We start from the raw sequence: 23,973 nt of genomic DNA, 5'->3' as shown, positions 1-23,973 counted from the left end.
GTGCCCACACACCGCCCCCCACACGACCAGCAGTGGTGGGTGCTACAGAGCCTGAGCTCCTCTGTCTGCCCTCGCTGCTGAGAGGAGCACAGTGAGAACTGCACTGCAATATGGAAATGCAAAATGCACTGCCCGGGGCAGTGCGGGTGCAGCTGCCCCAGATTCACTGCGGCTGTACACAGATCTCAGGGGACAGGAATGGGTATTTTGGTACAAGTGTGACATCATGCGCAAACGTGTCACATTGCTGTATGTCACACAGATGTCCGTGCCTGTGCTCCCACCAAGGTTACACTGCAGCCCGTGGCTGCGGCCCCAGCAGATGCGGCACAGCACCTGGGAGCTGCTGGTGGCAGACAGTGGGGAGACAGTTTCCAAAACTTCTCATTATCCGCTCTTTTTGGGACACAAGTATGACGCCTTGGCCATCACGTGGCCCATACAGATGCATGCACTGCACCTGCAGACTGCAGCACGCATGTCGGGCTGCCAGCTCAGCCCCGCTGTGGGTAGCGGCTTCCCAGAGACCCAGCAAGGGGCTTGGAGCAGCCAGGTGCACGTGGTGCCATCTGCTGAGTGCCATCACACCCCACTATGTGGGGGAGCCCCTGCGTGCGGCAAGGAAGGGGACAGGTATGGTGTGGGAGCTGCAGGAGGTGCCCAGCACCAGGAGCTGCGGAGCTCAGGAGTTCCTCACCAAGGAGTGAGAGGTGGCATGCCACCATAGGCAGCACCTTCGTGGGGAGAAAATGCAGCTGCTGAAGGGTTTTCCAATCAAGCGGAGGAATGCATTGTTGCAGCAGCCTCTGGAGGTGGAGGCAAAGCGGTCTTTAAAATCAAAGGAGATTACACAGAGCCATAATCAGAGGTCAGGGCTCACAGTGACCCAACCCAGAGCAGCACTGCCCCACATCCCAGCACTGTGGTCAGACCTCTGCACATCCCTCTGGTGATGGGGACATGGGGCTCCTGTGGCAGCGCCAGAGCCCCCGCTCTGAGTACAGAGCTCTGGGAGCAGCTCCTGGGGCAGTGTTGGTGACAGCTGCAAGCCCATCTATGTGTGTTGTCTCTCTAATGAGCTCTCCAGGAAAACCTGGAGTGCGGCTCCTTGGAGGGCGCAGCCAGAAACAGAGCTCCAAGTTAAGTGGTGTGTCGTGCTGGCAGCTCCCTCCCGTGCCCACGAGCTCTCACACACAGAGTGGGCTGATTAATTATTAATACCAGGGCAGAGCCAGCCCTGTGCTGTTCCACACTGCTCTGGAGGCACCAGGACAGAGCGTGGGGTCGTGGGCACACAGGTGGCATTGGTGGCACTGCTGCAGCTCGTGTGTGTGGTGGCGATGATGATAGGAGGAAGAGGAGGACAAAGCTACCTGGTGCACCTCAGGTTTCAGAACCACGTGAGCACAGCCTGGGATTGATTTCCTCCTTGTAAATCCGGGTGCTGTAGAGGGACAAGGACACTCTCTGCATCCAACCAAACCAACCTGCTGCAGCAGTGTGGGTGAACAGCTGCCCATCTGCTTAGATGGTTTGCCATGGGGAATAGCGTTGGCCAGTGAAAAGTATCTTGTGGTTGTTTGCAAACATTCTGTAGCACAGCAATTGTTTGCAAGCAAACCCAGTAGCACTGCGATGCAGGTATCCACCCCAATAACCCCAACACTGAGCAGTTCTATTTTCCCTTCACCCAGCAAACACAGCCTTAAAGCCCCTGCCTGGCCAACAGGCAAGCACGCTCCCTGGATGTGCAGGACAACCAGCTGAGAGCAGAGGTCAAAGGCAAAGCAATTGGAGGGGCAGGAGGATCTCCTGCAGGCGTCTCCTTCCATTCATTATCAGCACTGCCATCATCACAGCTCAGATGTTACTCCTGCAATTGTAACCAAAAGCCATGATTGGAGCTCTCTGACATCTTGCAGCTCCTCTCTGTGCCCCGATTTGTCCCCCCTCTCCTCTATATTATGGTGAGGAGGAAATGGCAGATATACCCACTGCGCACACTGAACCCTGAGCGCTCACACTGTATCCTCTGTCGCTCCATAAATCTCAGCCTGCTCCAAACTTGGCAGACAGAAGCAGGTCTGATAAAACCAGCCCTGCATTGGCTCCTGCTTCATGGAAATCCTGAAAAATGGGGAAAACTGGGCTGGTGAAAACCAGTGCAAAATGGGCATGGTATGGCACAGTGCGGCACCGCGTGGTTTTGCTGCCTTGTGCAAGTAAATGTGGTGATGCTCATTAGTTCTGATAGGGAGCTTCATTGCCATTGCTTCCCACTAGGACAAAAGGGGCACAGCACACACAGAACGGGCACCACGGTCACTGCAGCAGACTCTCCTCCGGCCACACAGACCTGTGGGGACAGGAGTCACTGCATAATTCCCTCTGACACAGAACCGCATCGGTCCCCGGAGCAGCGAGCAGCTCATTAGAGCCGGCTGAAGGCCGCTCAGTGCACAGCATCACCTGCAGCACAACACTGCGCAGAGCCCAGCCCAGCACTGCTGTTACACTGGGACACGGGGTTGCTCAGCTGCCCCCAGCCCCCAGCACAGCAGCACACACTGCCTGCCCGCCGCCTTCACACGTAGCACACATTCACCCCAAGTTAACTCAGTGCACCCACTGGGCTCACACTCACAGATTCCAGTAAATGACATCTTTGCATTGGGGCGCAGGGATGGGGTGAGGGGTGGGGAATTGCTCTCCATCAGTGCCTGAGCTGCCCCAGCACAGGACTGCGCTCTGATCCTCCCCAGACCCGGATGCCACGCAGAACCGCGGTCCTTTCGGGGCAACTTTGATGGTATGTTTTCATAACGAAGCCGTTGGCAGCATAAGAATGAGGGTTGTGTAACGATGTGTACGGAGCTGGCGGCCCTGCAGAGCGCTGGCTGAGACACCGAGTGCAGCTCACGGGAGCAGCTCCGCCCTGGGAGTTTTTCTAAGTGTAAGCATTTACTGAAGGAGGTTTGGATTTCCAATTCCAAAACAACAAAGCAGCTGAGGAGATTTGCCGTCGTGATCAGGGCTCAGAGCAGCACCGCACAGCTGCGGGGTGTGGGGCAGGGGACCCACAGTGTGCTCACATTAACATCCTGCAGGCACCTGGAAGTGATCTAGAAACCGACCCAAGGACTGTGCAATTTCTTCTCTCCATAATCCTGCTGCCCACACTTGCAGTAACGGGACACAGGGCAGCAATCCCTGCAGAAGGGAAGATCCCAGCAGTGGGCAGGCACTGTCACCTCCGGCACTGTTGCACTGTGTCGCAGCTGCACCCAGCGCAGTGCCACACAGCACGCCGGGTGCAAGGAGGGGACAAGGGCCCCCAGCACACCCCCACACTGCTGGCACAGTCATGTGCATTTTGCTTTACCAAACTGTGATAAGAACAGCCCCAGCACGGCGTGGGACTGGAAGCTATGGGGAAGGCACGCACCTGGCACTCCGTCAGAGCTGCCCACTGCCCAGAGCAGGGACTGCCAATAGGACTGGGGTGCTGGGGTGCACAATAGGGAGCTGTGAGCTGGCAGGAGGAGCCTGGGGAGATGCGGGTGCGCTCATGCTGCTCTGTGCAGCTTTGTTTTGGTGCCGGAGATGTGACCTCAGCTGTGCTGCCACCTGATCCCAAAAAGAGGACAGAAAAGCGACCACAGTACCGGAGGATGCAGATGGCCTCGAGGAGTGACGCGCTGGAGCGATGCTGAGCGTGGCCCCGTGCAGCCCAGCTGTGCCTCAACATGTAGCAGCAGCCTGAGAAAGGCAGGGAAAGAATTAAAAGGGGCTGTGCAAACAGCAGCAGCACACTGAAATGACATAGGGAACAGAAACGGGGTCCAGGTTTGCTCTCAAAATGGAAAATGTATATGAGGAAGGGTTTGGTGCACAGCAGCCCTGAGCGCATCGCAGCATGCTGCAATCGGTGCAGGAGGGAAAGCCACAGGCTGTGAATCTCAGGAAATGACAAGATTACCGAGAGAAGTTGCAGGCTCTTTGCTGAGTGAGTGGCTGAGGCTGCGGAGCAGCTCACCACAACCCCACGGCTGGGGCTGCCCTGTGCACCTTGGGGACAGCAGCCTGGAGGCAGCATTGCTCCGCAGTGCCACCGCATGCAACGTGCAATTAAATATTGAAGCATCCCATGAAACATTTAAACTGAGGGTGACCCAGTGGCACTGCTGGTGTATGCCAGGGCAGGAAAACAACGAATGTCAGCTGCAAAACCTGCGTGAGGAATTGTCCTGTGTCCCCTGAATGTGCAGGCTCTGCCCTTCTCGGGTGCTGAGTCCTTCCTAAGCAGAGGGATGGACAGATGGTCTGTGGGACAGATGGACACCGAGGAGCAGCACTGCACCATGGCCTGGGACAGGTCTGGAGCTGCTCTGCACAGAGGCTCAAGCACTGCAGGCACTTTGCTGCAGGTTACCAGCCGGCTGCAGCAGAAGAGCACGCTGCAAACAACACACAGTGTTTGGGCATCAGTGTTTATCCTCCTCCAACACCTTCATGTGATGCTCCTGGGATGCTCATATATAAGTATTACTGAAAACACCCCCAGCAGCCCCAGTGCCAGAAAGCGAATGCCATTTACCCCCATCATCACTCAGCAGAACCCCCTGGCCATGGCAGCCCCATTATCAGTGGGATTCTCACCCCGCAGGTTCCATTGTGCTTCAGCCAATGCCTGCGAGCACCATCCCAGCGTGCAGGAAGCAGCCCCGGCCCGGGAAAGGCGATAGGGGCTCTCCACGTGAGTGCAGCCTTTCATTCCTCTTGCTGCTTATCAGCAGGATGCAGACAGCCGAACAACAGCCCGCTCCCGCTCAGGCTGCCCTGCTTGTCTCAGGCACTTCAGGAAACCAAATCGCTCCTCTGCCGGCGGCCGCCCCGCAGCACCGCCACGGCACTGCCCGCAGCACCCAGCCCGCGGTCAAGAGCTCCAATTTACAATTCAGAGCTCCTCAAGCGGCGCTCCTCCATTCCACAGGAACCGACGCAACTCTCCCACAGCCTTGAAGCTGAGCCGTGCACCCCGCGGCACGCGACCCGAAGGCGCTGCCGGCATCGCAGAAACTGGTGCAGCCCTGAAGCCTTGGGAGGGAGACACAGAAAAACATCCCTCGTGAATTCCGGATCCAATTAAAATTATTTCAGGCTTAATGATGAGAGGTGCTGCTGGTGCTGGAGAATGGCAAAACCTATTGCAGCGCAACTATTTTCGCGCTGTCCCTCAGAAGCGTCACTGCAGCTGTGAGGCTGATGGAGCAGGGCAAAGCCTGCAGAGGTGGCTGCGGGAATAGGGCAGCCAGTGCCAGGAGCTGGGAGCTGCTGGGTTCCAGAGGGGCTGCTGGCTCTGCATCCACAGCACAGATCGCTGAGGTGAGGAACTGTGATGCTTTCCTTGTTCAAGTGTAAGGAAAATGTCTGTGCGTGTGGAGCGCGCAAAGCCCGAGGTGCGGTGCCTGCAGCACGTGCACGAGGCTCTGCCGCTCAGGTTTAATGTGGAAAAGGTTCTGCCTGTCCGTTTCACTTCCTCACACGTCAGAGCACGTTTCACATGTGGTTAGAGAGTGTCTCTGCTGAGGGCGGGCGGCGGTTCGTGAAACCTGCGGGAGAAGTGAGCGCGCACCTCGGAGCGGCAGGAATCAACGCGAGCTGCACTGATCTGATCAGGAGTAAAACATCCAATCGCATTCGCCATGCCTGCTGTTCTGTGCGCTGCCAGAAGCACAGAGCTTAGAGCAGCTCAGGGCTCACGTGCACGCGGGTGGCACCGGGGGACAAGGAGGGGCTGGGTCCCTTCCAGGTACCCCCTGTCCTACACGGGCTGTGCCCAGAGCTGGCACCACAGCCCCAGCCTGACACCAGGCGCACAGCCGAGGTGCACAGCTTGCAGAATGGCTTCAGCTTTGTAGAAAGTCCAAAATTAGAACATTCCTGGGAGGTGCAGTTCTTCAGAAGGAGCCGCTCCTGCTGACAGCAGAAGGAAAAATGCAACCAAGTGCTGTTCTGTCCGGTCCAATGATGAATGATCAGCGCTGCGGCATGGACACGCTCCCCACCTCCTGAAACCCTAGGGAGGAATTTGGGCTTAAACAGATCGGGAGAGGGGGGGCAGAGGGACAGCACACTTTCCTACCCAGAGTTTCCCTGAGCTCTCAGTGCAGGAGAGACCACTTTGGTCCACACCCCGAAGACCCAGCTACGCTCCCAGCTGTTGCTGGCTAAGCAGAGGCAGCAGAAGCGAAGCAAAGGCCGGCACTGCACTGCATGCCTCCAGCAAAGGGCAGCCCGGTGTGCGTGACTCGCGCTGTGCCGGTTACGTCTCTCACATCACCAACCTTTATAAAACCCTCAAGGACTTCTCAAATTGTGTCACTCACTTGCCTGATTAGACAAAGCAATCCCATTTCACTTAGCTACACCAGGGCCTGTTCTGCTCTAAGATTTCATTTTTCCAACTGCAGGAGCTGATATCTGCAGAGTGCAGACCGACCTGGGGTGCATGAGCAGCCTCTGCTTCGGGCTCAGTGCTCAGAATGAGATCCAGCACCGAGACTGTACCTGCCCACTCATGGTGCTGCCCTTAGGATGTTGGGACCCATGGTACCCACACCTCCTGCAGCCTGGGGGACACCTATGGGGCACTGCAGGGGTCCTGGGGAATTCTCTCTGCAGGTCCATGTCCCATGGCGTGGCCACTGAGCACCCCCAGGCCCAGTGACACAGGAAACCACCACCCCCACGCACCCTTTCCACAGAGCGGTGCTGTGGGTCACCCAGTGCCCCAAGCAGGCTGCCTGCAAATGGCTCCACAGCAAAAGCTTTCCCCAAAACACAAAGCGCTGCGCTGCGGCATCTCAGCGCTGCTGGCTCGCGCATTATCCGCTCAATTAGGTCCTTGCTCTGCAGAAATAGATGGGTAAATAGATAGAGGAGCGCAACCCTGTCATTCAGAGCTGCCAGGACATTAAGGAGGCTGCATGGTCAGTGCTGATGGCATGCCAGGAGCATGCAGAGGTGGGTTAAGATGGGAGCACACACTGCTGGCAGCTCTGAGCCCAGCAGCCCCCCCGGGAGCCTTCCCTGCTGCACACCCTCCAAGCAGCTCCATACCGCAGCACGCTGCCCAGCCCTCGCCGTCTCCCACATCCACTGCTCAGACAAACTTCCTGGAGTTTAGGAAAGGAAATAGAGGCTCTGGGCTGTCTGAGATTTAATTTAAAGCCTCTGTGAAGATGCTCACATCTAAACTGTCTTCAGAAGCACGCAGACTTCACCAGAGTGCAGAGCGGGAATATTTCAGCGTGCCCGGAGGCGCGTTTGCTCAGTCAGTCGCTGGCAAAAACACAGCCTGGCAGAGCTTGTGAATGCAAACAGCAGGCAAAGGGGGACCAGGAGAACCCACCGAGGACACGGGAGCAGCCGCCTGCCCCTCCCAGAGCTCCCAGCACAGCCCTGGGCAGAGCGGGGCTGGCAGGCGGCCGGCACTGCACGTGCAGCATTGGGATATTTGGGGACAGGTAGCAGCAAGCAAAGAGCAGCGTGGAAACAGCCTTCAAAGAGGGGCTGCTCCTGGGACGTTGCTTTGCAATGAGTACGCTCAGACTTCTGGGCCACCATCTCCAGGCACCCTGCACCAAGCCCAGTGCTGGTGGCCACCAAGGCTGTCACTCTGGCAGCGTGCTCAGCCAGCAGCACAGGAAGGCTCACATCACCTCAAAGCCTGGATGCAGACACGCATCTCCTGGGCATGCCAGCACCACGCTGACTGTCACCCATCCTATGGAACACTGCTCCCAGAAGCGTGCTGCCATGCACTTGCAAGACACCTTTCCCAAAGCAGGGGAAGGGGCAGGTGGCACTTTTTCAGTGTCGGGTCAGAAACATAACAGCAATCAGTGAACAGTGCACAGGATGAGGAGCTTTCCAGCATGTGCTCCAACAGATGTGCTCATTAGCATTAATTACTGTGACCGTCCTCCATCAGCCCAGGTGTGGAAAGGCTGCTTTTACCACCTGCAAAGGAGGGGTTCGTCCCTGGCATAGGCACACCTCTGACACCCGCACTGCAGCCACCGCTGCCCCACAGGAGCGCACTGTTCCCCCCGCCCCAGTCCCAACTTTTGCTGTTTGCAGCCACAGTGAGAGGAAGCAGAGCTGCACGGAGATGCTGTCTCCATAACCACAAGTTATGGCACCATGAACTCTTCCCCCTGCACTGAGGTGCTCAGGTACTGCAATGGTCCCAGGAACTGCAGCTGGGGGGTCTCAGCCGGCCCCTGGAGGAGCTGGGGCACATCAATCTGGCTGTAATTGGGAAAGGCACCGGAGATAGAGAGCAGTCATGGGATTAGAGAGGATTGGAAAAGTGCTGCGCTGTAAGATCAGCACCTCTGGCTTACAAAGGGAAATTGACTCAGACAAAAACGTTCTAAGTGGTTTACGTTCTTAATATGTGATCAAATTAGCGACAAAGATGTAACAGCAGTAGATGTAATTTACCTCCTCTGTGTGAGAGCTGGGCACTAGCAGCACTGCACATTGATTTGTAGTGCTGGGAGGCAAAGAGTGCTGGGAGAGAGTGCCTGCCTTTGTGCCAGGAGGTGGGGACAAGGGAGCCCCATGGTCTCCATCACCTTCATCCCCACTGCAGGACCCAGCAGCACAGAGGGCTTTGGAGGATGCACTAAGCAGAAGCTCTTGGGTACCCCTCTGGTGTGCAGGTTGCACATCTTTTCTTAATCTGCATCGTGAATGCCATTGGGATCAGCCCTAGCAATGGAAATGCACTTCTAAACATCATTTGGAAGACATCATCCACATTCGGGCTCCGTTGAAGTTGGGAAGATGCAGGGTCCCCGTGGGCAGGGGGTGCCATCACCTCCCTGCAACCCTCTGCCAGTGACCTCAACCCCCACCCACCCCAGCAGCCTCAGCAAGGTGTGTTTAGGGGTTTCCCTGCAGTGGCACATGGGGACAAGCGATGGGGTGGTTCTCCTGCAGTGCTCACGGGGCAGCTGAGCAGCACCCAATGCAGCACACGGCATGCCCCCCATGGGACACCATCCCGTCCACACACGCACACTCCTGGGCACGTGTCTTGAAACCCTCCATTTTCCAGCCACACACACCTTATCTTCAGCTCTTCCCCACCAAAAGGTAATTACCTTAAGAGCTCATTACGACTACAGGATGTGCAATTACTGCCTGGAAATAATGCTCTATTTTTAGCGCATCAGAGTGAGAAGCAGGGGATTGATGGAACGATCCCACAGCACAGCAGTACTTTGTCACAGCCGGGTGGGAGCCGCCCCCGAGGCACTGGTGGGCTCCGAGGCCTTCCCAGAGCTGCACCACAAAGGTGCCCACCTGGACCCGATGCTGCATCCCTCCGTCCATGCAGTGATGCTGTTTGGAGTCTCCCCGCAAGCAGTGACCGATACAAGAGCAGAGCAGGATGATGCCCAATGTGATTTAAATGCATACGAATGACAATCTACGCATATTTTAGGGGTTGGGGCAGCTCTGGGGCCAACGTGTACCCAGCTCCAGGCAGTGCCCTGCGCTCTGCTGCGGAACCCATCAGGCAAAGGCACCACACTGCCATCCCGGTGCTGTTTGGTGCCAGGTGGGCACGATGACAGCAGCCACACAGTGGCAGAGAGCCGAGGCGTTCAGAACAGCCTCATTTGGCGGCTGTGCTTTGTCAGAAGGTTTCATTTCCCTGGGCGCACCTGGAAGACAGTGTGCCATGAGTGTTCCTCCTCCCTGTGCTGCTCTGTGCCAATGCACCCAGCTTGCTCACTTGGAAGAACCCAGCAGCGGAACGGCCCCACCTTCCATGTGCCCAGCCACAGAGCGACGCCAGGAAAGGAAACCACACAGCTCCCACAGATTTGATGCCAGCTCCAGCATGAGGTCACCCAGGAGGCTGTCACGGACCTTAAGTAATGCCTCTATTTGCAGACAAGCCATTAGCACCACTGAGGACAGGTTGGGTCAGCTCCAGCCAGCACCAAGGAGCGATGCACGGGAGGCTGGTCAGAGAGAAGTGGTCCTCTCTGCACGTGGTGGGATACCAGCTACACCCAGAGCAACACCAGCATTTAGAAACTCACAGATAGAAGCAAGACAGCCCCTGAAATCACCAGGACCCACATGATGCAGCCCCCTTCCCACACAGCCCTGCTGGACCTGGGGCGAAGGAGCGCAGCACTGAGCTGCACAGCCCTGCTGGCAGGGAGCACAGCAGCACCCAGCCCTGCTCCCAAACCTCAGTGCCAGTGGGCTCATCCATTCATTTATTTGCACATCTATTCGTACCGGCTCTCTTACAACACAAACAACTGCTGCTGTGCACTGACAGTGCTTTAAAAACCCAACGACACCAGGATGGGAAAGTTCCCAATAACGGCTGATCTGAGGATTATCTGCCTTGCTGTTTAATCTGACTGCATTAATTAGAGGACAGCCATGGCAGTGCAACTTGCTCTCCTTAACGATGCTGTAAACACAGGAACCCCCTCCCTCCCACCCACAGCAGAGCCTCCCAGCAGCAGAGTGGGACGAGGGCCCCTCCCCAGCAATGCCCCCCCTGCACATCACTGCCGCATCCTCCGTTCCCATGGTGACACCATACCCCAGTGCTGACTTTTTCTCCCTCTCTTTAGAGGCCCACAGAACAAAACAAACTGCACAACGGGGCAGTGCATGGAGGTCAGCGTGCAGCCACTGCCTTCAGGCTGATTTATGGCCTGCCAGCTCTGTGCAGATGCCACCACAAAGCCACCATGGGCCTCTCCGCATCCTTCCTCCATTCCATGCAAACAGCAGCACGGCTCCAGCCCAAACCCCACTGCTCCTGCGGTGGACACCGGGTGGTCGCCCACCACCACTTTGAAAATGAGAGGATGGAGCCCTCCCAAAACCTGCTGAGCCCTCCCACTGCAGGAAAGGGACGGGGCAGCCATGCAGCCACACTGCCCCAACCTCAGCCAGCAGCTACAAAGGCTCTCGATTAGAACCCCCCATGGCTGATCAGTGCAGACCCTGCCTGGACCCCCCCACCTCCAGCACAGCCATGTGAGGTGTGCTGTGCCAGGATTCATGTCGTATCAGCTCCTTATTTACGCCCGTAGCAAAACCAGCTGCCAGACCGAGGGATGCAGCATCCAGCCAACATCAAGGCAGCGCTAAGGCGACACGAGAGCTCTGACTCCAGCCTGGGGAAGAAAGCAGAGCCAGGAGAAGGCTGTCAGTCACCGCTAATCCGCTCAAAGCAGCAGCTGCCCCGGGGACCCTCAGTGTTATCCTGAAACCTTGGAGAAGAAATCTGTCATCTGCAAGCAGAAGTCATGGCCGGCTGCAGCCCCAGCAGCGGGAAAGGAAAGAGAAAAAAAGGAAGAAGGAAAATCTCTTCTGGGTGAGGAGCAGAGCCTTGATGCTGAGGGACAGCCAGGAACACAATGGCTTCGGAAAGGAAGGGCCTCCACAGGGGGCTCTCTGGGCCCCCAGCCCTCCCCAGCACCGCCCCACTGCCAGGTCCCAGACACATTCTGTTCTCGTTACACATTTCCAAAGGAAATCCATTGCTGCTTGCAAGCCAGAAATATTACTCAGCATGCTGTACAGTGCAACGTTAATGAGAATTAAATCGATGGGGGAGAAGTACCTGCTCAGCATGCTTATTGTCTATTTTTCAAACATAACTATATTGGATTCTGGCTTTTTTTGCCCCCACCCCAACGCGCTGCCCATTCCACAGGTTAAGCAGATAGATAATGTATCGTTAGAGCCCCTCTGAACCACAGATCCATATATTCCTGAAGCCTCTCTCTAGCTCCAGAATGGCTTAATCGATTTCTGTAATTTTTTATTAAAGAAAGATTTCATCCGGGCAGCGAGATGGATATTTCCTCTGGGATCACAGCTTATGTGCCGAGCTGAGAGCCAATCTGATCTGAAACAGCCCCGTTATAAACCCTCTGAAAAATAGAATACCTCCATCACACTGACAGATACGCCACTATAATTAACATCTTTGGTAACAGACATTACGCAGCCAAAATTTTCTATTTCCAGCTGCAGCACCGACCACATCCCAGCACCCACTACAAAGCAGCCGCACCTCTCCGGCCTCCAAAGAGCACCGCGCCGCGAAGCCTCGCTCCTGCCAGTTTGGGAAGCACCCGCTGGGCACCGACCCCCCCTGCACTCTGTGCCCCCACGCCCCAGGGCCGCCCCGAGGCCGCCGTCGCTCTGCCCCGCTCCCAGGAGCTCACTGATGATATCCATTACCGGCAGCTATGAAAGATTCAGGCAGCGCTGCATTTCCGATGAGGAGCTCCATCAGCACTGCGCTCCCGGGAGGTGATGGGAGGTGATGGGCGCAGTGCAGAGCGCTCCTCCATCAGAAGGAAATGCATCAGATGGCAAGCGAGCCATTCCCACCTGCAGTGCCACAGCCAGGGTGCCCAGCCCCGTTCCCACTGCAGGGAGCGCTCCGTCGCAGAGCAGCGCAGCGATCCCGGGGCCTCAGCACGTAGAAGTGCCCCTCAGCCCCACACACAGCTCCGCTGTCTGCCTGCACAGCTGCTGCCCTGGAGCAAAAGCCGATCCTGCCCGGCTTCCCCCGCTGCCCCTCTGCAGGAGTCACACGGTGGCACCGAGCAGCTCCACTCCACACGGCACCCGATGCGCTGCTGCCAAAGAAGGCACTGCTGCCAGTGAAGGTAATTCACACGGACTGTAATTGCCGAATGTAATTAAGGGCAGAGCACGGCCTGCGTCTTTAAAGGCGACGATGCAGGCGAACAAAGACTCGCTGTTCCCAGCCCCGTGGGTCCACTGGCACCACACAAACCCTGGCTCTGCTGGGAGAAAGGAGCAATTCTGCGCCGGCCCATGGGACTTCTTTGCAGAGGGCCAGGTGCTGAGGACCAGGCGTGCTTTGCAGGCAGCTGGCCGGCTCTGCCCTCCTTATACACCCAGCTCAGGGAGCCCCACTTTAGAGACAACCCCAACTCACCCAGCAGAGCTCCATGAGGTCAGACCGCGTCCCCAGAAGCAGCAGGCAGGACGCAGGCCTGGGTGAGCAGAGAATGCTCCTGATGGCAGCGGGTGGGGATGCATTGAGATCGGGCACGGGCTTTGAAAACACATCCTCTTTCAAAGAGCTCCAGGAGGCACATTTGGATGTAAATGCAGATAAGTGCACACACCCAGCATGGGACGCCCATATCGAGCACCAGCTCTCTCCTTTCCTTCATCCCAGCACTCTGAGCAAAGGCACATTCCCCTCAATGCCATTTCCACCATGCCCAGCTCACTCCCCATCTACCATGGCTGTAGGAGCAGAGTGGGCCCAGGCTGCACCAGGCAGCAGCTGTGCACAGACTGGCACTGGCACATCTGGGGGAAGCTCCAGGGGCAGAGGGGCACTAATTCCATCCTGCTTCCAATTCCGCCCCTCCCTCTTCTCCCAGAGCTGTGCACCCAGAGGGGATCACGAGCAAAAACATCTTGGAGGTGCCACGAAAAGAGCCACTGAGAGCCACACAAGCTGTAAGGCAGCACCAGGGAAAGGGGATGGGGCAGGGTGGGCATGGCTGGGGACTGCAGCTGGCCCTGTGGGTTCAGCCCCACAGCTGTGGTCCCACAGCCGGACTCACTGTGCGCCCATCGGCCCGGCAGCCACACGCACGCTGTCAGTGTGAGCTCACCATCCTCACGCTGTGATAATTTGCTCTGGAAATTTTTCAAAGGAAAGAATTTGACCTAAAACCTTCTTATTTGCAGAACCAACTCCAAAGCTTTTTGTAGCTCAGCAATGATGCTTTTCTGGCTACAGCCAAGCGGCTGATGGCAGAGGAGCAGCCCAGTTATCTCCAGAACAGCACCAGCTCCTGACCCCAGCATTAATGGGGCATCGTACGTTCCCAGCAGAGCTGAGAGCAAACAAAGCTGCACTTCTTGATGGCTAAAGCCCTGCCTGCTGTCCAACCCCCCCCAGCAACCTGCTGTCATCTACAATCATGGAACCAGAAAGGCTGGAGAAGCTCTCTGAGATCCCCCACCCACCCACCCACCCACCCCAGCAAACTCCCTCCTCTCGTGGCACAAAGCAGGCGTGCAGCCCCATTCCCAATGCCCCAGCAGTGCCCATGCACCCATGCAGGTGCCCAGCAGTGGGGCTGCAGCCCCCCGTGCCCCCACGCCATCCATGCAATCTCTGAGAGTGATCCAGAAATCACACACTTGGGCTGCACGCGGCCCCTTCCCTATACCCCAGCCAACCCAAAAGCAATTCCTGCTGTGCATTACCTCATTTCTACGCAGCAGAAGCAGAAGATTTCTTCTCAATACTCCACATACGTATTTTCCTATGGCAGTATTACCCTATGTACATACACCTATCTGTCTATGGGATCTTATACTGGAAAAGCGACAACCGCAGGCGCTCTGTTGGGAAGCCGTTCCTGGCGGGGATGGCAGGCGGTCCCAGCACAGCTCTGCCATGAGCAGCTCACAGCATGCAGGCACTGCTGCTGGGGAAGGAAGAGAAGCTGGAAATATTTTCCATAGGTCTCCATAACAACTCACCTCTCTGCCTCGCATTAGTATGAGAGCAAACGTGCAACCGGCCTGCGGTGGACACAGAGTGGATGTTTTCATCAGTTGCCTTTTGTATCCTTTGTGTTTCAAATTATACACTTGGAAATTGATTTTAGAGGAGAGAGGAGACGCAGCCCAAGAAGCTCAGCTCTGGCTGTGCCTTTGCCTTCAAACTTTCAGTGCATTTCAGGCAGCACTCCTTCTCCTAAGCCTGGGGGCTATAGATACACCATGGTTTGGGCAAGGAGCAAAGGCTGCTGCACAGACACTGCCACGCTGCAGGGACAGCACCGAGCAAGAGCAGCAGCTTGCAGCTACAGACACACTGCTGTTATAGAGAGAAACATCACTTCCAGGGGAATCAATGGCAAACTGGAAGGCAACCTGCCAGCATCACTCCCACCACCCCTGGAACCCAGGGGCTGGGAGGGATGTAGCCCCCTGTCCCCTGCAGCACACCGACCCCACGCCCACCCTCACCTCCCCGCAGGGCTCCCAGCTCCCAGCAGAAGGACAGAGCCCACCTCAGCTCTGTGCAGCACTCTGCCAACCTATTTCCCAGCATGGGCAGTTGGAAACGATCAGAAGCACGAAGGATAACGAGCAAATAACCTTCACAACAGCCTGTGCTGCAAAGAGCCGAGCTTCTCCATTGTGCTGACGGTTATTAATGGCCCTGTTGGGTCTCTAATGAACTTTGTGCTTCACGTGGGAAGCGGGGGCTCAGTCCAAGTGCTCTTTTCCATTTATTTGCAGCCTTACGTAAGGGAGCTGTCACATTCTGAACCTAGGAAACCTCATTTTGTATTTATTCTCTCACGTCTCCACGTTCTCATAGCACAAGCGAGTTCAGAAACAAAGCAGCACTGTCTGCCCAAGCAAATACTTGACTCACCAAATGATGGCAAACGGTTCATTATTTCAGGCCCTTTTTGCCACCACTGACTGCACCACGAAGAATCTCAAACATTCCCTGGGACAAGCAGCTCAGTCACACAGAAACCGCAGCGCCGGAGCATTTCTGCCTTCCTCAATGCTCGCTTTATTCCAATTGTTGTGGCACTGCCTCCCCCGTGCCCCGAGATGCAGGGCGATGAGCACAGGGATGTGGCAGAGCAGACCCACGTTGGGGCAGCGATGGGAGCGGGGACAGCCTGGAAAGCATCCATAGCAGTGAGAGCACTCTGCAGAGCCCCACTGCAGCTGTCACCGCACTGCTGCTGAGACACGAGCAGCTCCGAGAGCAGAGGGGACAGCGCTTCGTGCTCACCCACAGTGGGAGCCCTGTGAGCACCCAAGAGCCCCAGGCACAGCTCCATCCCCGCACTGCAGCACAGCACATCAACCTCCTGCTCTCTGCACAAAGCCTCGGACAAAACCCCAAGCTGTTTGTGGGGCACGGAGCAGCTGCACCCACAGCTGGGTACCAGCAGGAGCCGGCCCTGGGCCATGCCCCTCTGCTGCTCCTTTGGGTGCTGGGGGGAACACTGGGGCAGAGGAGGTGGAGGAGCCATCTGAGCTCAGAGAAGGAACTGCTTCAACGCAGGAACATCACCAAGGTAAACTTGTGGTAATCAAATAAAAGCAACTTTATTTAAGTCATTATCTCACGGCACACGAGCACTATTCACGCAGCTTTTATTGAGCTCAACCAGAGGTTAATCACACCGATAGCCCTAAGGAGCACCGTGCTGGTGCCCGGGATGTAAGGCAGAGCACAGAGCCGAGGCACACAGCACAGACCCACTGCAGCCACGGGAATGCACTGCCAACCTCTCCCAGAGCCCCAGGTGTGCACCGCAGCACTGCTTCGTGCAGCTCTCCACATCTGAGCAAAAATAGCAATCCTAAATTAGAGCCAACAGGCGCACAGACAGCCCGGGCGAGGAGCACCACGGAGCTCAGCGAGACGCCCAATATCTGCACCCGACGGGGAATGACCTTCAAAACTCATTCACCGCTCCCCGCTCCGGGCTGACGGCTTTCCCACTTGCAAGACATTACCGCTCCCACACACACTTAATTTTGCATGGACTGTCACCACTTCGCTGTCGGGCAGTGCGAGGGCAATGGGAAACAAACACCACTCCGGTAACCTTGCTGGTGAGGGCAACAGAGCTGATTCTGGGCATCCCCGGTCCTGAATACCAAACACAGCGATTCACTGTTCGCTATGCTAAATGTCCACCAAAATACAGGATCTGGTGCTATATACTGAAAATAAAATAAGAACTAAAAAAGCACGCTAAATGAAGGCAGCTCGTTAGATCTTAATAAGGACAGAAAATCCAGATTTTTCTGAGCTGCATCGGCCGCACACTCTCTCCCGAGCTGCGCTCCGTATGAATTAAGAACAGCCTCGGAGGGACCGACGGGCAGCGCCGGCGCCGCGCAGCTCCGTGCCGCCATCGGGTGCGCGCAGCCCCGCGTTCGGCTGCTTCAGGGAGCCGAGCACGCCGGCAGTGCCGCCCGCAGCGCTGCGTTCCGCTCCCACCGTTCTTTGTCATTCGCAGCGCGGAGCCGTTCGCGGAGTTGTGGGACGGCCCCGGCGGCGGCACCTCGACCCGAACGGCCTCGGGCCCCCGGAGCCGGTACCGAACTGCGGGGCTGCGCGGAGCGGCGGTGCCGTCACCGCGATGGCTGCGGGAGAGCGGCGGGCGCCGCAGATCGGTTCGCCCCGTGCCGGCACTCCTCTCCCCGGCAGCTTCGAACGGGAAGCAAAACGGCGGCACTCCCGGACCTCGCTCCATACCCACGTCCTCCCCGCGGTGCCGGAGGTGAGGGGCTCGGCGCGGAGCTCCCGCAGCGCACCCCGGCCCCCGCCCGGCACCGCGGAGGGAGCGGCTTTAGGGACTCCCCCGCACCGCCGGTACCGCGGCGATGCTCGGAGAACCGCGCGGCTCCTCAACCGCCGCCGCTCCGCCTTTGTTCGGTGCGGGTTCCTTTCGTCTGCGGGTTCCGCGCCGCGGAGAAGCACCGCGATCCCGGCCCGCCCCTCACGGGCCGTCCCGGCCCCCCGACCGCGACTGCCGACCTGGATGGTGCAGGTGTACTCGCTGTCGTCCAGCAGCCGCACGGTGCAGTTGTACTCGCGCTCCAGGTTCCTGCTGCTGCCACTCATCCACCTGCTCAGCATCTTCCCGAGCCGGGCTGCGGGGCGCGGAGCGGGCGCTGCCGGCGGAGCCTCCGTTCACATCCCGCTGCCGCGCGGTGCGGCGTTGCGGTCGCGCCCCCCGCCCGGCCCTACCCCGCCGCACCGAGCCCGCTGCGGGCCGAGCGGCGCGGAGCAGCGCTGAGCGGAGCGCAGTGCCCGTGGCCGGGCCGCGGCGCACGGCGGGCGGGGTGGGGGAGGGCCCGGGGGGGCGCGGGCTGCGGGGCCAATCTCGGCGCCGCGCCTGTGACGGGCTTCGCCGCAAACCAATGCGGTATGGGCGGCGCGGATCCACCGCCCCCGCCGGGCAGCCCCGCGCGGAAGGAGGCTCCGCGGGCGCGCAGCGGGGAGCGCGGGCGGGGGGCTGCGGATCGGCCCTCGGAGGGGCACCGGGAGCCCACGGGGCCGCGGGGTCGGGAGACGGCGCCCGCTCGGCGCCCTCCGGCTCTGCCCGGAGTCGGGGAATGCGGGGCAGACCCCGGCTGGGGGGTCACAGAACGTGCTGCCGTGCCGGAGCCCGGCGTGGGTCGGCAGCGGCTCGCCATGGGCTGCCGAGCGTGGGGGGGGGAAGCTGCCGTCCCGTTCCGGGGAGAACGGTTGCAGCCCGGGGGTATCGGAGGGGTCACCGCGGTCCCACAGCCCCGCTGTCTGTCAGACGGGGTCGCAGGTTGGTGTTTCCGTAGCGGGACCCGTGAGCAGAGCTGGGCGCTGAGAGGCCCCCAGGACGCGAGCTGCTTTCCTGGGGCTCACTCCCTACAGAGGGAAACTTTTACATCTCCCTGTTTTGGACAAAATGGACTCTAACGGTGATCAGCGCCCAATTAGCTGCAGCTGGTGCTGCTCTAAGAGCTGAGATTCACGGCACCTGTGTTCAGCTGCTCCCTGGCCCAGCTGTGCGCTAGCTCAGACCTGCGCTCGCCTCTCCAGCAGAGCAGTTGCTGATCCCCCATCAGCTCCAGACTCGCAGCGTGGAGCAGGGCAGGGCCGGACCCCGTTGCAGGGCAGTGCGGCTTCGCTCTGTCCCCAGGACAGGGAAAAATCCTCCCGAGCCGCCTCTGCTCTCAGTTACTCTAAGCGTCCAATTAATGTAAATGACGGAGCGGGAATGAGATGTCGGAGGCGGAGGCACTGCAGCAGCCAGACACGGGCAGCGCCTCGGGGGGGGGGGGATTCATTGTGCCGGGCTCAATGCTGGCACGCAGCGGCCCGTGGGTCGGCCGAGCCGCGGTGCGCAGCCCCGAACAGCACCGCACGGCGCGGGGCCGGGCCGGCTCCCCCGTCTGGGCACCGTTACAAAGCCGCTTGTATTCGCCGGAGGAGCTGCCGCTTTGTCACGGAACGCGCTCCGCAGGCGTCGTTCGTTCGGCCGCCTCAGAGCTCCCCTTCTGAACCAGCTGAGCTGTTAATGAAGAATGGGATCCTCAGCGTTGGCAGGTGCCGCTTTCACACAGAGCAGACGCTCCCGAGCCAGCTGAGCGCTTAATGAAAGCGGCATTCATGGCACGCAGCCGCGCCTTTGTCGGCCGCCTCTCGCCCGCGGCACGAAGGCTGTGCGATCTGCGCCCCGAGCGAAGGAGCGGCTGTGCTGAGGCTTCCCGTTCCCGGGCTCAGAACGATCGCTGCTGATAGGAGAGCTGCCCGCAGAGCCCCGGGGCTGGGAGATGCCTCCAGAAAACTGCTTTGATCGATCAGTGTGCAGTTTTGATGAGTAATGTCATTTTCCCCCCTTTTAATAATTTACTCCCTAAATCCTAGCAATGCCCAGTGCTCACATTCTGCCTTGCACATCTAAGCTCCCAAAGGCAGATTTCCAGATGTACACCTGATGCCAAGTGCTGTGTGTGCTGCTCTCTGCTCAGCACAACTTCCCCATGAGCGCACTGAGCAGCCCTGCTGCCAGGCTCACCTCACGGGCCCAAAGCAGCCTTCCATTCACAGCAATGCCCTTCCCTTTACCTGTCTCAGGTATTTCAACAGAAATTGTCACACAGTCTGTGTGCATCGTTGCAATAAGCAACTTGCTTTGTTCTGATCGTGGTGCTTGAGGCATGGAGAACAAAACCTGCATGTCTGTCAGCAGGAGCTGCTGGTGCTGCTGCTGCTGGTGCTTACGATGACCAAAGCACTGACTTCTGCTCTGCTGCCGTTTCTTGTCTGAATGCAGCCAGTTCTGTTTGGGTACTTTCTGTGTTTTCTCTATCCAGAGCTGAGAAATGAGGCTGTCTGCTCTGCTTTGCTTTGCAGCCAGCACTCACTCTGGAATTACAGCAAAGCAGTGGTTCTTATTACCCAAGCTCTGGCACAACCCTGGCCATTCAGACCAGATGTCTCACCGTGGCTCAACTCTTGGGGTTTGCTCATCATTTACATGGCCAGCAGCGCCGGCATCGTTGTGATTATACTTCCAAATGAGCTGAACTCACAGGGCCCGGCCCATTCTCCCAAGCTGTCTGCAGCAGGAAGCAGGCTGGAACACATCGTGTTTGGTACCCAGGTCAGCAGTGGCAGTTGTGTTCTCCTCCTGGGTGCTGGCAATGCTGTGTGCCCTGAGCAGACACGTGCTTTGGGTCCCTGGGCTGTGCCTGTGCTGCCCCAGCAGCAGCCCCAGGGGGACGGGCTGCAGCACGGAGCCTCCTGGCTCCAGGCATGTAAAATCGTAACCGTGATTTGCAATTATAACCAGAGGATAACATTTCAGCCTGCTAGGAGGAGGTGGGAACCTGCGGCGTGATGCAGATTAATTACTGCTGACACCCGGGGATGGGCTCATTAGGCTGCAGTCTCCTTCCTTCCCAGCACAAAGTTTTTGCTCTAGGAAGCGATTTCGGGAGGTGACTGCAGAGCTGGGCTCGGGGCAGTTCCAGTGTTTGGCCCCAGAGACCCTCAGCCCTGGGGCTGCAGGGCCAGGCTGAGCTCAGTCCTTCCAGCTGCCATTTGTGTGCATCCCTGCAGGGTCACCCGGTGACAACAGAGGAGGGGATGGGGGCTCCATGCTGGGACTGGGTGTGGGTGCAGCCCAGGCAAAGGCACAGTTGGCAGTGGGGCGGCGTGGGGCAATGTGGGGCACGCAGCCTCTGCTCAGCAGGAACCAGCAGTGAGCCCCCATGAGCCGCTGTCTTACAGCTATAGAATTTCTGTGCTCACAACATTTACAGCCCTCAGTCTGATGTCACAGCGTGCTACACTGTTTCTTGGGCCCAAATGTCACCCTGAGAAGGAGCATCCCAGGGTGGGGGGTGGTGATAGCACCCAGTGAGAGCAGAACCAGGCAGGGTGCCACTGGGTGGGGATGTGGGCCGGAGATGTGTCCCCACCTCCATCCCTGACTGCATCCTGTGGGCTCTGGGGCTTCTTGGTGAGACATTTCCTCCCTGCACCTCCTGTAAGCTGCCCTGCAGGCTCCAAGTCGTTGGCCTTTTTTGGCCTTGAAGATCACTGTTAGGCTCTCTGCACATGGATTTCTTCACTTTACTTGTGAAGGAGAGAGACAGCGCGGAAGTGCGACTGCTGAAGCCAGCAATTCACAGCAAACAACTGCTTTGACTTTATTCCTGCTTGCAGAACTGATGATAAGTGAGACACAAAAGGCTTTGCTCCGTGTGCTTGCAGCAGAGGCTGCAGATGGGAGGCACTGTGATGGGGCACACAGGGCTCTGTCCTCCTCCTGAGTCACTGCCTTGGCAGCAGCTGCATCACAAACCCTTCAGAGTGCAAATACAGCTCTCAGTCTCCTTGGGTACCCATGGAGGTGATGCTCTCGGCATTTTTTGGCTAGCAAGGTACGCTCTGTGTTCTACCTAGGGAATACAAATGGGAACCGTTCTGAATCCAGCCCAGAAATCCATTTAGAACATTTCTATAATTCTATTTCCAGACTGCTGCTGCTGGGTCAGACAGAAGGGTCTCTGCTCCCTGGGAGCACGGTGTGTGCCGGCTGCTCGCTGCTGGTACTCCACGGTGTTATTTCTGAAAGTCCTGCTTCTCCATCTCCGTGACTAAGAAGTAATCACAGTCTCTGTCAAAAAAAGATATATATATCTCCTGATTGCAAAAGAACACTTGGAAATGTGAGGCATATGCAGCAGTTTGTGCTCAGCAGGGGTCAAAAATAAGACAGCAGGGAAACAGCCCTGTGGGTTTTTGCTCTCCGTGCCGTATGTGGCACCCCCTGATCTCAGGCACGAGGCCTTGGATTTGCAGTGCTGCCTCTGGGACTCATGCAAGAAGTGAAGTGTGGGTAAACACATCAGAAGTGAAGTGTGGGTAAACACATCAGAAAGGGATGTGCAGGGAAGCCTGAGGGACCTGGACACAGGATCCAGCAGGTTTGGGCACCGTGACTCTGTGAAGCTCTGCTGACCTCCACCCTTTCTGTGCCCGTGGAGCCCCTGCTCTGTGTGGAGCTCTGGTCCCGCTGCCCCCAGGACAGCGCTGGGTTTCAGTGGGCTCAAGGGAGCAGGAATCAAGTTCTGAGCTCTGAGCTGCTGCACAGAGAGCAGAGAAACCACAGCACATCCTCCAGCACCAATTCATGAGCTTGCTGCCCGGCCTCGTGCAGGGACAGAGGGGCAGGAGCCGCTGGGAGCCCTCCCAAAACCCCTCTGGAGGTCAGCAGGGAGGTAAGCTGCCCCGAGGCAGAGCAAGTCTGTTCAGCAGCAGCCTGACCCTATTAACAGCAAATAGCCCAGCGCTGCTGCATCCACTCGTGGTAACATCATGAGGTTTGACAAGCGCTGGATTTCATTTAGATTTAATCTCAACTACTCGTGGCGTGGCTGCGCTCAGCGCTGCCTCACTGCCACTGCTGCAGGGCTGGGGGCACGGCAGCAGCTCCCCCATCCCCGTGTCCCACATCCCCGTGTCCCATGTCCCTCACCCTGCATCCTGCACACACCCCACACCCCACAGCTGCCTCCCTGCGCCCCACGTCCCTCCTGGAGGCAGAAGCAGGTGAAGCTGTGCTGCCAGGAGCGCGGCTCGCTGTGGTGCCTGCTGCCAGGGCAGCACAAGGCAGGTGCACACACACGGCCAGAGCATTTCAGGCAGCAGCATCTCTTCTCTCAGCACGCTCTTGTTTTTCTCTTAAATACAGTATAATCATTTCCATCAAAGCTAGTGGAACCCTTTTGTTTGAAGAAAATGGACCCCCAGAGTGCTTCCGCATCTGAGAACCCAGCAGCCTGGCTGGAACATTTACTGCTCCTGATCACCATCAGTTTAAGCGCAGATTTTTTGGCCATTTCAGCTGCAAGAGCGCAGCACAGACCGTTTGTGTGCTCACAGCCATGACAATAGGGAGCGGATAATCCCCTGCATTTCTGAGGTCTGTGCATTTACTGCATCCTCTGGGTGGGAAGAGACAAAGCAGTGCATGATGGTGGCTGGGAGCCCACCTGGGAAGGCAGGGGGCACATGTGCTCACATGCAGCCACCCCAGTTTCTGCCCTGGGTGTTGTGGTGCTCGGACAGCAGGAGCCCAGGTCAGCACTGGGAGCTGGGAGCTGGGTGTGCTCCCACTTCAGGAAGCCCTGGGGATTTTGCTTCTGCTTTGATCGGATTTATTTTTCCCCTTGTATAAAATTATCCCTTAATTTACAGTCAGTGTGAGATTCCCTTCTCCCTCCAGATTTCCCACTGCTGCCTGGGATCCAGAGATTGTGCTTAGCTGCAGAAAAGAAATTAAAGAATGGGTATTGTGCACAGAAAAAACAGCCGTTCCCATAAGAAAAAAAACACCCTGGCATAAGTGTATTTGGGAAAGCAATTGGCATCTCTATTAACTGGGTTCTGAAATGCAGGCAACCATTTATGCATCCCTGGTGCACGCATGGGAGGGGGGATGCACTCGTGGGCTGTGGCCACCCAGGCTGCGTCCATGCATTCTTTGTGCTCCTGAGCCCAGAACTGCTTTCCATCCATGCAAACAGAGATGTGCAAACACTGCTCTTCAAAAAGCAGGAAGGGAACATGAAAGAAAGAGGAGTTAAAAAGGAGATGAAGGCCTTGGAAGCAGACAGCAATTAACCTCCACGCTTTGAAAGTGCGACGGCACATAATGTGGCAAAATCCTTCTGGTGAGCATTGTGTGCTCCCAGCAGTGCTCAGCCCGATGGGGACGGCATGGCCACGCAGCTCAGTGCTCACACAAGGGCTCTGCAGCCACCAGCGCTGTGTGAGTGTGTTGGAGGGAGAGGGGACAT

The 23,973-nt window shown here is 57.6% G+C and overlaps 1 protein-coding gene across 4 annotated transcripts in view; it reads right to left on the bottom strand.

The window, feature by feature from the left end:
- FRMD5 (FERM domain containing 5) overlaps positions 1–23,973 on the bottom strand; it is a 58,679-nt gene that overhangs the window by 21,035 nt on the left and 13,671 nt on the right. For 2 of the 4 annotated variants that reach the window (XM_090149229.1, XM_090149230.1), the window contains exon 1: positions 17,657–17,917. The exons of 1 other annotated variant lie outside the window; for it this stretch is intronic. In XM_090149229.1, the coding sequence (XP_090005355.1) occupies positions 17,657–17,758 (102 nt within the window). In that variant the 5' untranslated portion in view covers positions 17,759–17,917. Of the gene's footprint in view, positions 1–17,495; positions 17,513–17,656; positions 17,918–23,973 lie in introns of those variants that run through there. One more of the 4 variants, XM_090149232.1, reaches the window with a different exon arrangement.

This window comes from Phasianus colchicus, chromosome 12 (assembly GCF_987193195.1).
Source record: "Phasianus colchicus chromosome 12, bPhaCol1.hap1.1, whole genome shotgun sequence".
NCBI classification, from domain to species: domain Eukaryota; kingdom Metazoa; phylum Chordata; class Aves; order Galliformes; family Phasianidae; genus Phasianus; species Phasianus colchicus.
Note: the sequence above shows the minus strand (reverse complement) of the source record. Positions and strands in the feature narration are given on the sequence as shown.